This window comes from Caretta caretta, chromosome 4 (genome assembly GCF_965140235.1).
Source record: "Caretta caretta isolate rCarCar2 chromosome 4, rCarCar1.hap1, whole genome shotgun sequence".
NCBI lineage: Eukaryota > Metazoa > Chordata > Testudines > Cheloniidae > Caretta > Caretta caretta.
Genome location: NC_134209.1, coordinates 145,831,924 through 145,846,522, shown reverse-complemented (window position 1 = coordinate 145,846,522; position 14,599 = coordinate 145,831,924). Strand labels below are relative to the sequence as shown.

At 43.7% G+C, this 14,599-nt stretch overlaps 1 protein-coding gene across 4 annotated transcripts in view; it reads left to right on the top strand.

Annotated features, from left to right (window-relative positions):
- The window catches only part of PANK2 (pantothenate kinase 2), a 28,223-nt gene extending 14,937 nt beyond the window's left edge, over positions 1–13,286 (top strand). For 3 of the 4 annotated variants that reach the window (XM_048846374.2, XM_048846375.2, XM_048846372.2), the window contains exons 2-7: positions 2,046–2,398; positions 3,450–3,703; positions 5,051–5,227; positions 6,971–7,094; positions 12,087–12,212; positions 12,731–13,286. In XM_048846374.2, the coding sequence (XP_048702331.1) occupies positions 2,046–2,398; positions 3,450–3,703; positions 5,051–5,227; positions 6,971–7,094; positions 12,087–12,212; positions 12,731–12,781 (1,085 nt within the window). In that variant the 3' untranslated portion in view covers positions 12,782–13,286. Of the gene's footprint in view, positions 1–2,045; positions 2,399–3,449; positions 3,704–5,050; positions 5,228–6,970; positions 7,095–12,086; positions 12,213–12,730 lie in introns of those variants that run through there. The other variant, XM_048846377.1, reaches the window with a different exon arrangement.
- The last annotated feature ends 1,313 nt before the right edge of the window (positions 13,287–14,599 follow it).

Below are 14,599 nucleotides of genomic sequence, written 5' to 3'. Positions count from 1 at the left end.
TGACAATGTGATCCCGCCACTCAGTGCTTGTTTCCCGAACCCAAAAGTGGCTTTCCACTATAATCAGCACCTCTCTGAATGCCACAACCAATCTCGTGTCGTAGCTACTATGCCTGGTGAGATCAATGTCGCACTCCTCTTGCCTTTGTAGTTTAAGGAATGCCTCCACTGCCACTCATGACACGTTAGTGAGAGCGAGCAGCATATTGGGCACCAGTGCGGGATCCATTCCTGCAAACCAAAGAGGCAGAGCATGCAGTACACAAACCATTGAAAGATGGCGCCAAATGCAGACAGAAGCACAGAGATTGCTGGGATGCAAAGTAATGCATCATGGGACATTGGGACAGGACCCAGGATGCCGCGTGACCCCCTCTGCTTTCCCACAACTCTTAGCGGGGGAAGAGGAATAGATTCTCTGTGGGATAGCTGCCCAGAGTGCACCGCTCCGAATACCGCTGCAAATGCCGCGAGTGCGAACACGCTATTGCGCAGGCAGCTGACAGTGTGAACACACAACAGCGGTTTCCCTTCAGTGCTCTCTGAGTGGCGCTGTAAGTGCCGGCGATGTAACTCGGCCAGTGTAGATATACCCTCGGTGTCACCGCTAAATACAAGGTGGAACAGCTTGTTTAACATAAGTAGTTAACACATTTCAAGAGACCATTCAAGGTGAAGTGGCCAGTTAACACCTCTTCAGTCATAGGGGGAAAGGAGAAAAGAAAAAAAAAAAGCTGAGAGCCAGTCTGTTATTGATTGTTGTAATAAGCCATAAATCCAAGTGTTTCTATTCAGTCCACGATTTTTAGTATCTAACAGTTATGAATTTAAGCTCCCAGGCTCATCTCTTGCAGGTTTCCTTTTAGGATGAGAACTGAGAAGTCAGATATAGAGTGCTTTGTGAAAAGTGTTCACTCACAGGTGATACGGTGTTTTTGGCCTGGTCTACACTAGAAAATTAAGTCAGTGTAACTACATCACTCGGATATGAAAAATCCACACTCCTGGGGGGCGTAGTTAAGCCAACCTAACCTCCAGTGTAGATAGCACTAGATTGAATGAAGAATTCTTCCATGCACTAGCTACCGCTGCTCAGGGAGGTAGACTGCTGACAGTCCTACTCTGATGGGAGAACCCCTCCCATCAGCATAGGTGGTGTCTACACTGACACTCTACAGCAATGCTGCTGTAGCATTTCAGGTGTAGACAGGCCCTTTGTGTAGTGATTGTCTTGTTTCACCCACATAATTATTAGGGCATTTAATGCACTGAATGAGGCACACCACGTTTTGTGATAGGCATGTGTAGGATCCATGGATCTTGAAAGGTATGTTGGGGGTGTGTGGATCATTGTGGCAGTGGAGATATGTCTACTAGTTTTACACCTGTTGTTCTGGTGCTGCTTTGAGGTGGTGTGTCCTGGCCTGTGGGGAGCTTGCTTCTGATGATGAGGTTGGGGGGTTGTTTGAAGGCCAGAAGAAGGAGTTCAGGAAAGATTTCTTTCAGGATATGGTCCCCATCAGATATTTTGGCACGGGGTTAGACTAGACGATTCTTGTGGTCTCTTCTGACTCTATGGTTCTATGATTCTAAGTATGGATCGTAATTGTTTAATGATACTCTGTATAGGTTCCAATATTATGTGATAGGTGATGACTACGGGTATGCGGATGGAGGGGGTTTTGTCTCCAAGCGGGTTGTCTTGGGGTATTTGAGTGGCCTGTTCCATGATACAATCTACTTCTTTGGTAGAGTGTGCTTGTTTGGTGAAGGCATTTTTAAGTGTTTTAAGGTGTGTACCCTGGACTTTCTCCTCAGAGCATATCTGAGTTCCTGACTATAGATAACAGATTTCTTGGTGAGTTTGGGATGGTTACTGGGACTGTGAAGGTAGGTGTAGCGATTCATAGGCATTTTGTGGAATTTTTTGGAAACTGCATGGCATGAAATTGTTTATTAACAAATTGGTTCTCTGTACAATTTAACATCTTTGTTCTGCAGAAATTAAGACATAATATGTGTTGTTGTTTTTTTTTTCATCTTAGTCTTTCCTTGGTTTGGCTTGGATATTGGCGGGACCTTGGTCAAGCTTGTTTATTTTGAACCAAAAGACATCACTGCTGAGGAGGAGGAGGAGGAAGTGGAAAATCTTAAAAGTATCCGAAAATACCTGACCTCAAATGTAGCCTATGGATCTACAGGCATTCGGGATGTGCACCTGGAACTAAAGGACCTTACCCTGTGTGGACGTAAAGGCAATCTGCACTTTATACGCTTTCCTACTCATGACATGCCTGCTTTTATTCAAATGGGCAGCGAAAAACACTTCTCAAGTCTCCACACTACCTTATGTGCCACGGGAGGTGGAGCTTACAAATTTGAGCAGGACTTTCGCACAGTATGCATTTTTGGTTTCTATACACTTAGGATATGGTAGTGAAGTCTCATGTAACTTGAAAGATTGTAAGATAAAGGCTGAAAGTAATTTCGGTCTCTGACTTAGCCTCTGAAAAGTCTAGTGTCCTAAATTGAGCTCAAGTTTAATATGAGCTAGAAATAAGCCCATCTCTGTAAACACAGATACTTACTATTTTAAGATTGTGCAGCTTTGCTGTGACTCCAGAATTATTCATTTTAATTTCCATGAAATATGCCTTTACAAGACTTGAATAGTCATTAGAATTAAGTCAGCTCTGCTACCTACCTTAACTTTATTTTTTCCATTGCTGTCTATTCATGAGCTTAATATTTGTTTTGTACTTGCCTGGTTGATTAAGGTTCATTTATAACTTATATTGCTGTGATTTGGTTAAGATTCTGTTGAATTAAGTGGTAAATTAACTGCAAGTGACTTGCTGGTCTAGATTCATCATAAGAAGGTGTGTTTCATTATAAGCGGAATATATGTGTAGATAATATATTTATAGCTTGATTGTATGTTAACTTTTTCAAGCCCAGGTTCTACAATATATTTATCACACAGACGAACTGTATGGGGGTTTGGTGCAATGAAAAGATTATCATGCTGCTCCCTCCTGGCTTTTGTGAGGAAGTCAGCATTTTCTCTTTTACCCTTGACCCCTTAACTTTTCCAGATGTTGTGTGGCACTCTGGGCCTGATCCAAAACACCATTGAAGTTAGGGGGAATCTTTCCATTGGCATTTGCTCAGGACTTCTATTACTTCCTACCCAATGGGGTGAGGATGTGCATGAACCTCATTACAAATTGTCAAGCACTAAACTTAAATAGCACAGGGAGCATTCCACTCCGCACAATACAGATATATGTGGGAGAGCAGGAACTCTCTTGTGATCTGTACTCCACTCCTTCTGCCACAATTCAGAGCAAGGAGGGGTACTGAATGCACTGGTGAGTGCATTTTTCTAGCCCTGAGTATAAAAACATTAGATCTCTTCAGCTCTTTCATAATTTTATTTCCTTTAACAGATGGGTGACCTTCAACTTCGCAAACTAGATGAACTTGACTGCCTTATTAAAGGTGTTTTGTACATTGACTCAGTTGGATTCAATGGACATTCAGAGTGCTACTACTTTGAAAACCCAACTGATTCTCAAAAATGTCAGAAGCTCCCATTCAACTTGGAGAATCCATATCCTCTCCTCTTGGTGAACATTGGCTCAGGGGTCAGCATCTTGGCTGTGTATTCCAAAGACAATTATAAGCGGGTAACTGGGACCAGGTAAGATCTATAAATAATGTGATTACCTTTAAGAGCAGTGGTTCTCATTTGTAGTGGTGACTCCTTTCACATAGCAAGCCTTGGAGTGCGACACCCCCCCCTTAAATATATAAAAAATTGTTTTTAATTTATAACACTAATATAAATGCTGGAGGCAAAGTGGGGCTTGGGGTGGAGGCTAACAGCTCCTGACCGCCCCCCCATGTAATAACCTTGTGACCCCCTGAGAGATCCCAACCCCCAATGTGAGAACCCCTGTTTAAGAGCATAGTCTTGGAGCTTGGAATTTACTCGTGGTAAAAGATAGATCACATCTTCATGGACAAGTTGCTTTAAAAATGACTCTTATCTGACAGAACTTTGTTTCACCATAATATAGTACCTCCTCATTCCCACCCCCAGTAAGCAAAGGTCTTTTTTGTGGTCTGGATGGCATTTCACAATCTTCTACTTACCACAGTCAGCCTCTTCAGAAAGGCCAGTTCTTGACCTGGTCACCTGTCTGCTACTGCAAGAAACTAATTTTTTTTTTTTTCATCAGAGGAGTGTAAATCATATTTTGGAAACAACCCAGGTATGCTCAAATAGATGAATTTTTAATGTGATCACTTTAATTCTAGTATTCAGGGTTTGGATTCTAACTTTTAAAAGATGTTCTACCCTTTATGAATGATGGGATGGTGTTCACAGTTCTAGTCAGGTCTGAAAGAATAATATAGCCACCTATTGTACAGCAGAGCCAAAGAGATCTGTGCATGTGAACTTTCGTGGACTTAAGGAATATTGTTGTTTACAAAAAAAGTACAGACAAGGATTGCACAGTGCACCTCAGGAAGGACAGTTTTGTTATACATCTTTGCCAGCATGTGTATGCAGTTATTCAGCAGAACGTACTTTTTCCAGGCTTTGAACAATTAGACCCAAGTTCTGCAGTGAATTCCATATGGGCATACCTGCAGATTCATGGAGCTCATTGCAGGTTGACATCTTACATTGTACACAGCTGTTTGTTCAACACTGTGTCGTGAATATTGTAAGCGGAGAAAACCCACTTCTCGTTTAAGCAATAACTCTGGGGAAGGATGCTAAGCTGTGGGTTTATCTGTGGGCTGTGAAGTTACCCGAAGGAGGCAGATTTAAATGTGGTAAGAAAGGAGACATAAATCTAATTACTCTTTCTAGATTTCCAATGAGAAGGAAATGAAAAATGCGTGGGCAGCACAGCTAATTTTTGGTATTCAGAGGAGTTTAGCTACATAACTTAATTAAAAAACAAAAACAAGCCCTTTTTTCTCCCTCTCCTCAAAGTGAGAGGTAGAAAATATCGATTCTGTTTTGTTTTATTAGTCTTGGAGGAGGAACATTTTTTGGTCTCTGCTGTCTTCTTACTGGCTGCTCCACCTTTGAAGAGGCTCTTGAAATGGCATCCCTTGGAGACAGCACGAAAGTGGATAAACTGGTGCGGGACATCTATGGAGGGGATTATGAGAGATTTGGACTGCCAGGCTGGGCTGTAGCATCCAGGTAAGGATATACCTTGGGTTTTTGAGGATGCATATAATGTGCCTGAATGAAAAACTGGGGCAGCAAGGGTATATTTTTAGCACCTCTAGTTTTTTTTTTTTGTAGAACTGGCACTGTGGAGAGTAAACTCACCATTCATGCACCCCCATGGCTGGGCATAGCATAGTAGGCTCTCCTCTCTAGCACACCCTACTGACAACCTCTCCAGCCCTGCACTGGTGTGCTACCTCTTGTAACTCATGTAACTTTTGGTTGCCCTGGAAGGAGTGGCACTAAAAGTCCAACAAACAATAGTCCCATGACCTCAAGTTCTGACTCAGTAGTCCTTCCACTCCCTGGTCTCTGGGGTCTTTGCACTACTTTTTCTGGTGGTCAGAAGGGGAATCCAGGCCTTTCCTCTTCTCTGGGTTCCATTCTAGGGACGCTGCATTAAGCAGGCAAGGTCTGTCTACTCAAGCCCCATTCTTCCACCCTGGGCTACTTCTTACCTTGGACATCTACAGGCCTCCCCACAAGTCAGTTCCTGGGCTCCCTGTTCACCTATGTTCCTCTCAGGATCCCTGAGGTCTTGGACTTCACCCTTCCTTCAGGGCTGTGGCCCCTGGAATTGTCCAACAAATCCCAAACCAAAAGGACAAACGTAAACCATTTCTGCCCTTCCCAGACTTGAACTTTAGTCCTTCCCAGTCTGCCCCAATACTGTGCTCCTCAAATGAACACCAACACCCAAGGACTTCCTCCTGGAGTCTTGTCTGTTTTGAAATCCACCATAGGAGCTAACTCTCAAAAACCAGTCGGAGAACACTTCAGTCTCCCTGGTCACTTGATTACAGACCTAAAAGTCACAATATTACAACAAAAAAACTTCAAAAACAGACTCCAATGAGAAACTGCTGAATTGGAATTAATTTGCAAACTGGACACCATTAAATTAGTCTTGAATAAAGACTGGGAGTGGATGGGTCATTACACAAAGTAAAAAACTATTTCCCCCTCTACTGTTACACACACCTTCTTGTCAACTGTTGGAAATGGGCCATCCTGATTATCACTACAAAAGGTTTTTTTCTCCTGCTGTTAATAGCACACCTTAATTGATGTCTCTCGTTATAGTGTGTATGGCAACACCCATTTTTTCATGTTCTCTCTGTGTGTATGTGTATAATCTTCCTGCTGTATTTTCCACTGCATGCATCCAGTGAAGTGGGTTTTAGCCCACGAAAGCTTATGCTCAAATAAATTTGTTTGTCTCTAAGGTGCCACAAGTACTCCTCGTTCTTTTTGCTGATACAGACTAACATCGCTACCTCTCTGAAACCTCTCCTTCTGTGGTTTTTCCTGATTCTCTTGCTTCACTTCAGTTGGACCAGTCTCCCATTCTGGGTCTCTTTCTAACTGATCTTTCTCTGTCCTTTTAAGGAAACCTGACTCATTTCCAGTGGACCTCCTAATTCACCTAGTTAATCTTGAATTGAGCTCTCAGGCTCTTGTTAACCCTCTCAGTACCAGTGTGGGGTTTATACCCCATCACAATAACATAAGTCTATTTTAGACCAACATTAATTGTGATTCATTGTTACTGGGTTTACGTAATAGAGGCTGTAACTACATGATTTGAATTTTACATAATTCCATTAAAAATGGTATTGTGCATTCATTTTGGAATTGCGACATTGCTTCATGCGTTCTGATACTGCATAGTTTTCTGTAAATGGACACTTAACTCTATAATTTTCTGCACAGCTTTGGGAATATGATGAGCAAGGAGAAGAGAGAGTCTGTCAGTAAAGAGGACCTGGCAAGAGCAACTTTAATAACCATCACCAATAACATTGGCTCCATAGCACGGATGTGTGCACTTAATGAGGTATTGAGAAATATGGAAAACAGCATATAACCTCTTTTTTTTTTTTTTTCTGAGACACACATGTAAATCAATTACTCACGTGTGCCACCAGTCTGCAGTAGCTTGTTTTCAATTCTGTAGAAGCACCTTCATGCATACCTGTCCAGATGCTCTAGTTTAAATTGTAACCCTAGATTTCCCTTCCCCATATGGTCTAGGGGCCCATATGGTCTAGTCAAATAATAGCTCTACAATTCAAAGCCTTGTAAAAAATAATAATAATAATAACATGATGTGTTGTCATTTATTGGTCCAGTCAATTTCCCTTATTATTCAGGAGGTAAATTGCTTTTCTGGGAGAGTTGAGGGAACTGTGGAATAGCAATGTGTTTTAGTCTCCTGGAACTGCAGGTAGAAAGTGATAAGCATTATCCTGTTTCTTCTCAGGCACAAAATTATCATATCTTGTCCCTTCTAGGAATCCAAACTAAGTGCATCAGTGAAAAGAGAACTATACCTGCTGAAAGAGGACCTTCTGTATGTCATTTGTTCTAGTTACTCTTGCATTTTTAAGCTAATACAACGCTCATGGGCCTTAGTGGGGTTGTCTCTCTGAGCTCTGTGCTTTCAGCTTCTTTACAGTGCTGCCTTGTTGCATTCATGTCAAGCAGCATTGTACAGGGCTATGAAAGAACTGAGACCTGTTCTTCACTTTATTTTAGGGCTGTTTGAACAGGATTGAGTCCAGCAGTTTGAAGCATACTTATAACTTTCATAGTTCTTATCAGCATACAGTTACTATTCTGCACTAGTGCAAGGGCAATAAATGTACAAGGCACTATCTAAAATGGCAGCCAAAAACAGCCCTGCCCATGGTATGTTCATTTCCCTCCCTCTCGTCCCCCCCACCCACTCCCCCCTTCCTCCATGAATATAGAATCTAATGCAGACAAGGCACTGAACAATTCAGGTACAGGAAGATGTGGTGAATTCATTGGAGTGGAGAACACCATGGGAAGGTGTCACATTCTGGGGTACAATCCACACCAGTGAGGAGTTGTCACCGCTTCCCCTGTAATCTGGGTGTCTCACAATGCTTTGCTGTTGCAGCTCCCACCTTGGGTCACTCACAAACAGCCTAACAGCATACAGGTCATGCTCTGAGTGTCTCTGTATAGCCCTAGCCCAGCAGCTCTGACCCCAGCAGCCTGTCAGCAACACATAAGCGCCACTCTGACATTCAGCAGCCTAGGTTACTATTTGCAGGGTGACCACAACACACTCCCAGTCCAAAATTTTCCCTGAAAGCATTTGTTCTGCCCTCTCCCGGGCAGTTCAGATATCATAGTTTCATTACCCCTGTAAGGGGTCAATATCCAGCAGACTACTATAAATGGTGTTACCAAATAGCTCAGTTTAAACACAACACTTGATTATCTTTATTTAACTACAAACAGAGAGATTTTAAATGAGTACAAGTATGAGGTCTTAAGGTCAGAAATGGTTAAGAGAGAAATAAAGATAAAACGCTTTCTAGTAATTATCGCTTAACAAACTAGACTTGGTTCAAGGTAAAATCCTTACCACATGTTCCAAGCAACAGGGCTAACCAATTTCTCAGGTCATAACCTTTCCCAAAGTCCAAAGGCTGGTTCTTTTGTCTCTTAGGTGAAAGAGAGCAAGGGAGAGAGAGAAATCATGGGGTGATTTTGCCCCTCCCTCTTATAATCCAGTTACCCTTGAGAAGTGCATTTTCCTGAGAGTTACCCCTAGATAAAGTTCTTCCCACTGTGAGGATAGAGAGTGTTGTGATGAAAAAGGTTCTATGTTGTTGGTTAAAATGCAGCTAGATCTGTTCCTGCCCGCTCCATTGCCAATCAGCTTTGAAGACACCTGGCTAGAGGCGTCAGCTTATCCTTTGTCTTTGAGAAACAGGTTTACCCCCTTCCCAGAGTTGTCTGGTAAACACATTTCAGTCATAATTTCAGTTTTATGTTCATAACTTTATATGTAATATGTCTACACACACATCACCATGATATTATTGACCAGTGAGTTACTAGTTTTCAAATGATACCTGACAAAGCATATTTTGTATAAAGATTATTTACAATGATATGTAGGGTGTGACTACAGGGGTGCATTCCGTCACAGAAGAATACATGGAAGAACAGGTTTGAAGGACCAGAGATGGTGCTCAATCATGATGCTTCAGTCACTTTGGAACCTTACATTTCTTTATTGATTGAAGGGTCAAGAAGCTGCAGAACTCCCTGCGCCAAGTAGGGAAAACATCTTTTTTTCAAGAGTATAGTTATTAAAACGTGGATGGAGATTGTTTAAACCCAGAATGTCATTCTGCAGAATCAGTGATGATGTATCCATTTCACTGCATAAGGTCACTTAAACATTTGGATTGTTCTGATTATTGGTTTCTTGATCTTCAAGCTGGTAGTGGGTGTGGAGGAAGCATACTTGCACTTTTAGTTTGCAGGACCAAAGGGAGTGTGGGAAGAGGAGTACCCTTCATTGTTCAACAGCATCCCTCTAGCCCAGTGGTTCTCAAACTTTAGCAAACAGGACCCCCATTTTGATTTAAATTTTTTCGGGGACCCCCAAGCCTCCCGGCTCAGCCCTTGCCCTGCTCCTTCCCTGGGGCCCTGCCCCTGCCCCACCCTTTCTCCGAGTCCCAGCTCCATGCTCACTCCATCCCCGCTCCCTCCGTCGCTCCCTCTCCCCCACCCTCACTCACTTTCACCAGGCTGGGGTAGGGGGTTGGGGTGCAGGAGGGGGTGCGGGCTCTGGGAGGGAGTTTGGGTGAGGGCTCTGGGCTGGGGTTGGAGTACGGGAGGGGCTGAGGCGTGCGGCACTTACCTCGGGTCGCTCCCAAAAGCGACCAGCACATCCCTCTCGCTGCGGCTCCTAGGCAGGAGGCCAGGGGGTCTCCGCGTGCTGCCCCTGTCCGCAGGCACTGCCCCGGCAGCTCCTATTGGCCTCAGTTCCTGGCCAGTGGGAGCTGCAGAGTCGGCACTCAGGGTGGGGACAGTGCATGGAGACCCCTCTGGCCCCCGCCCCAGAGGCTGCAGGGACGTGCCCGCCGCATCGGGGAGTCAGGATAGGTAAGCCTGTTCCCCAGCGTGCTGGAGGCGCACCTGGGAGGGAGGGGGAGCAGTTTCTCAGCGCGACCCGTGGACCCCAGTTTCAGAAATGCTGCTCTAGCCAGCTGAAGGACTGGCATTGTTATTCCACAAGGGGTTCAGACTCATTAGCCAGAAAACATATGGCTGCAACTCAGGGTCTAGAGCAGAGGTGGGCAAACTACGGCCCGCAGGCCACATCCGGCCCGCAGGACCCTCCAGCCCGGCTCCTGACCTCCTGGCCCCAGAGGCTCGCCCCTGGCCCCTCCCCTGCTGTTCCCCCGCAGCCTCAGCTCACTGCGCCGCCGGTGCAATGCTCTGGGCGGCGGGCTGCGAGCTCCTGGGGCAGCGCAGCTGCAGAGCCCGGCCGTGCTCGGTGCTGCACGCTGTGTGGCTGGCTCCAGCCGGGTGGCGCAGCTGTAGTGCCACCAGCCACTGGCGCTCCAGGCAGCGCAGAAGGGGGCAGGGGGCAGGGGTTGAATAGAGGGCAGGGGAGTTCGGGGTGGTGGTCAGGGGGTGGGGGCGTGGATAGGAGTCAGGGCAGTCAGAGGGCAGGGGGTTGAATGGGGGCAGGGGTCCCGGGAGGGGGCAGTCAGGAAGGAGGTGGGGGGTTGGATGAGGCGGGGGGCAGTCAGTGAACAGGGAGAAGGGATGGTTGGATGGGGCAGGGGTCCCGGGGGGCGCAGTCAGGAAGGAGGTGGGGGGTTGGATGGGGTGGGGGGCAGTCAGGGGCAGGGGATCCAGGGGCAGTCAGTGAACAGGAAGAAGGGATGGTTGGATGGGGCAGGGGTCCCGGGGGGGCAGTCAGGAATGAGAGGAGAGGTTGGTTGGGGTGGTGGGGGGCAGTCAAGGGGTGGGGGTGTCAGGGGACAGTAAGGGGGGGGTGGATGAGGCAGGGGTCCTGGGGGGGGCTGACAGGGAACGGGGGGGTTGGATGGGGCAGGAGTCCCGGGGGGGGGGGGGCTGTCAGAGGGCAAGAAGCTGGTGGGGGGATGGAGAGGGGCCGGGCCACGCCTGGCTGTTTGGGGAGGCACAGCCTCCCCTACCCGGCCCTCTGTACAATTTCCGAAACCTGATGCGGCCCTCAGGCCAGAAAGTTTGCCCGCCCCTGGTCTAGAGAGTGGATATAAAGGGGTGTGAAAGGGACTCCGGAAAAGAACCTACCCTGAAATAAGCTGGATGCTGTGCTTTTAACATAAACTTTATCAACCCCTTTTATATTTGGATGTATTTTTGAGATCCTATTTGATGCTTTTAAGCAATCACTGTTCATCCTCTCCCCTTCAGTGCATTCTCTGTCTCCTCTCTTCCAGTATCTTGAACACCTGAACTTGCCTCTTGATTTCATCCCACTCTAGTTCCTCTTGTTCCACTACACTGCTGCAAGACCCCAGTCTGCTTGGTACTTCATTCTTTCCCAGTTGCAATTCTGTTCTGTTGGATTTGATTGGAGTTTTCCTAATGAGGATCTAAATACAGAAAGCTGCAAATACATCATGAGTCTCTTCTCAGCCCCAGACACCCCTCCCCTCACTCAAGGCAACCATCCTCCATCTAACTGTCCTTTCTTGCATATCTGCTTTCTCCCTTGGTGTGAACAAAGGAATCACTATTAAGAGCATGGATATTTGGAGTGCTGTGAAGTTCAGTATCCAGACTTTACTCAGTTTAACAAATACTGGCAACTTTAACTTGGCTTTTAGCTGACTTTTACTGCTCTGTTCGAAGCCATATTTGAAAAGCTTCATGTATCCTCATAATTAAATGTGAGAAGTGTAATATATGGATTCTCCTTCAGTGTGATAGCCTTTTCGTTGTTGTGAAGATGAAATTGAATTCAGCTTAAAGATTCTCCTATCTTTTTTTATGTTTGCAGAACATTAATCGGGTGGTTTTTGTTGGCAATTTCTTGCGGATCAATACAATCTCAATGAGGCTTCTAGCATATGCTTTGGATTATTGGTCCAAGGGGCAGTTGAAAGCACTTTTCTTGGAACATGAGGTGAAGTTACTGTTTAAATCCATTGTGCCTTGTCAAAACTGAAGACCTTTTTATTTAAAATTATCTGATTATAGCATACCAATGTTGAGTTTCTTGGCATTGGCAACATATGTTTTGCAGCCAGTTCTATGCTTTTGTTACTATAGCCACAGTTATTGCAGAACTTCCAGTTCTAGGACTCTATCCATGTAACATTTATTGTTTCAGAAGTTAAAAATGCAAACTTTGTCTACTTTATTGCTAACTTTGTAATAGCTTTCCAACATCTACTTTTGAAAACTTTTCACCTGCATATCTAACAATGTAATTTAAAAAAAAAATTGTTTCCTTGTATAAACAGTATAACTAGGAGTTGTAATAAGTTTACATACAGTAGTTAGGAATAGTTTTCTTCTGTTTTCTTTTATAACCAGTATTTTAAAACGGTATAAATATTTTTAATATTCCTTTCCCAGTATTTGTGTCAAACATATTTAAACCTTGAATCTAATAGAAACTCTTTGCCTTTTGCTTTATAGGGTTATTTTGGAGCAGTTGGTGCTTTTCTGGAGCTTTTGAATTCAACCTGAGTCATTACAGATCCTGTACAATGGACATAAGGTGCAGGAGATTCTACCCTATTGGAACTCCCACATTTGTTTAGATTTTTTTAAAGCATCTGCTAAGTGACTATTACAGTAATTGTACATGACCTAATCATTGAGGAAAAGAAAAGGACAAATGAATTTTTTGTAAACAGTTAAAATTAATCCTGAATCTTAATGTAGATTAGTTAATAATAAGAAATATTATTTCTGCAGTTTTTATTATCTGCTACACGTGTTGAGATAGTGTGGGAAGGTGCGAGATGGAGATAGTTTAATGTGAGACTTAGGCTATCCTGTTCTCAAAAGACTTCTTTTGTAAAATGCCAAGTGTCTACATTGTTAACTATTTTATATTTCACTTGCAATGTTTATATGTATGGGATTGAAGGACTTGAAGTATTTGTGATAGTATTGAATAGTGTATTGTTTATATATGAAAATTATCAAAACAGAACCCAGAAATATAAAAACTGACCTGTTTCTGAAAGTCCTTGTTTTTTGCCCTCTTCTGAACATTATAGTGGCCTGTAAAAACATCATCCTACAATCAGTAATGGCTTATTTTCTGGCAAGACAGTCACTGTTTTTTAGTCCTTATTTCTTGTTTCTCTATCTTTTTTGGGTCTTGCTTTCTGTAAAAGTGTGTAGCAACTTCCTGCCATCTGCACCCTGGTGACTCCTTATAAGCCGACCAGAAACTCCTCTGGATGTGAGGGTCAAACCCTTATAATGTAGTTTTAGCAACGTGCAGCAGATATCTCACTTGAAATCCACTAAGAGTAAATTTAAGAATATTTATAACTAGTGTGTTACTTTTTTTTTTTTAAAGAATTGTATGTAACTTTACCAAAAATTATAATAATGCTATTCCTGATATACTCAGGCTGTTCTGTATAACTTAATATTCTGTAGATGTTTGTTGTCAGCTAGTTAATAACATAATCCAGACTCAGGAGGAAAATCAATCTTCTTTCCACATCAGCATTACTCTCTCTCTCTTTCTCTCTTTGTTTCCCTGGTGTGCGCATTCCTGCAGAATCCAAACACTTCATTGCCACGGTTTCAGATTCTTGAAGACATTGACCTTTCAAGATGTTAAACTAGAAGATACTGTGTGAGAGAACATTCCTTCCATGCACAATAGGTTAAACAACATTGGCAGTAGGCTACCCTTAAAAGAGCTATGTTTGAAACAAGCATGTGGCTTATAAACCAACCTTTTGTCTGGAATAATTGGCAGGTTCCAGGGTCCCTCACATCCTTGGAGCTATAGTCTTGGGCTACTAATCTGAACAGAATGTCCACTGGGAGGGTGTAAATGCTCTCCCTCCTCTATGGATGACACTAGGTATTTCAGTATAATTTCACTGCAGGGGGTTGGAAGCAGTTCCTTCCTTAAAAGCTACTGCATCTTACCCTGATGTTAACCAGTGTTGCTGCTGTGGAGAGTTTTCTGGAAAATGGTAATATGGCTTTTCTGCTGAATAGCTCCACTATATGTAGAAACCTGGTTCACAGCAGGAAAAATTGAATAAAATTTCTGGCGAATACAGGGATAGATTCTCGGCTAGTGTAAATTGTCATAGCTCCACTTGATATCGGTTTACACCGGTTGGGGAATCTGCTCCAGAACCTTTTAAATAACTTATTCTTTTTAGGATTTAGTAAATTAATGCATCTGCCTCATTATATTTGGGTTCATATTTGCAGTGGATCTCAAATGAAAGCTCTTTGGTCTTATATTGGCCCTGGTGGATATTTTTTGATCACGGCATACAAAATCCACACGAGTCTGATAGT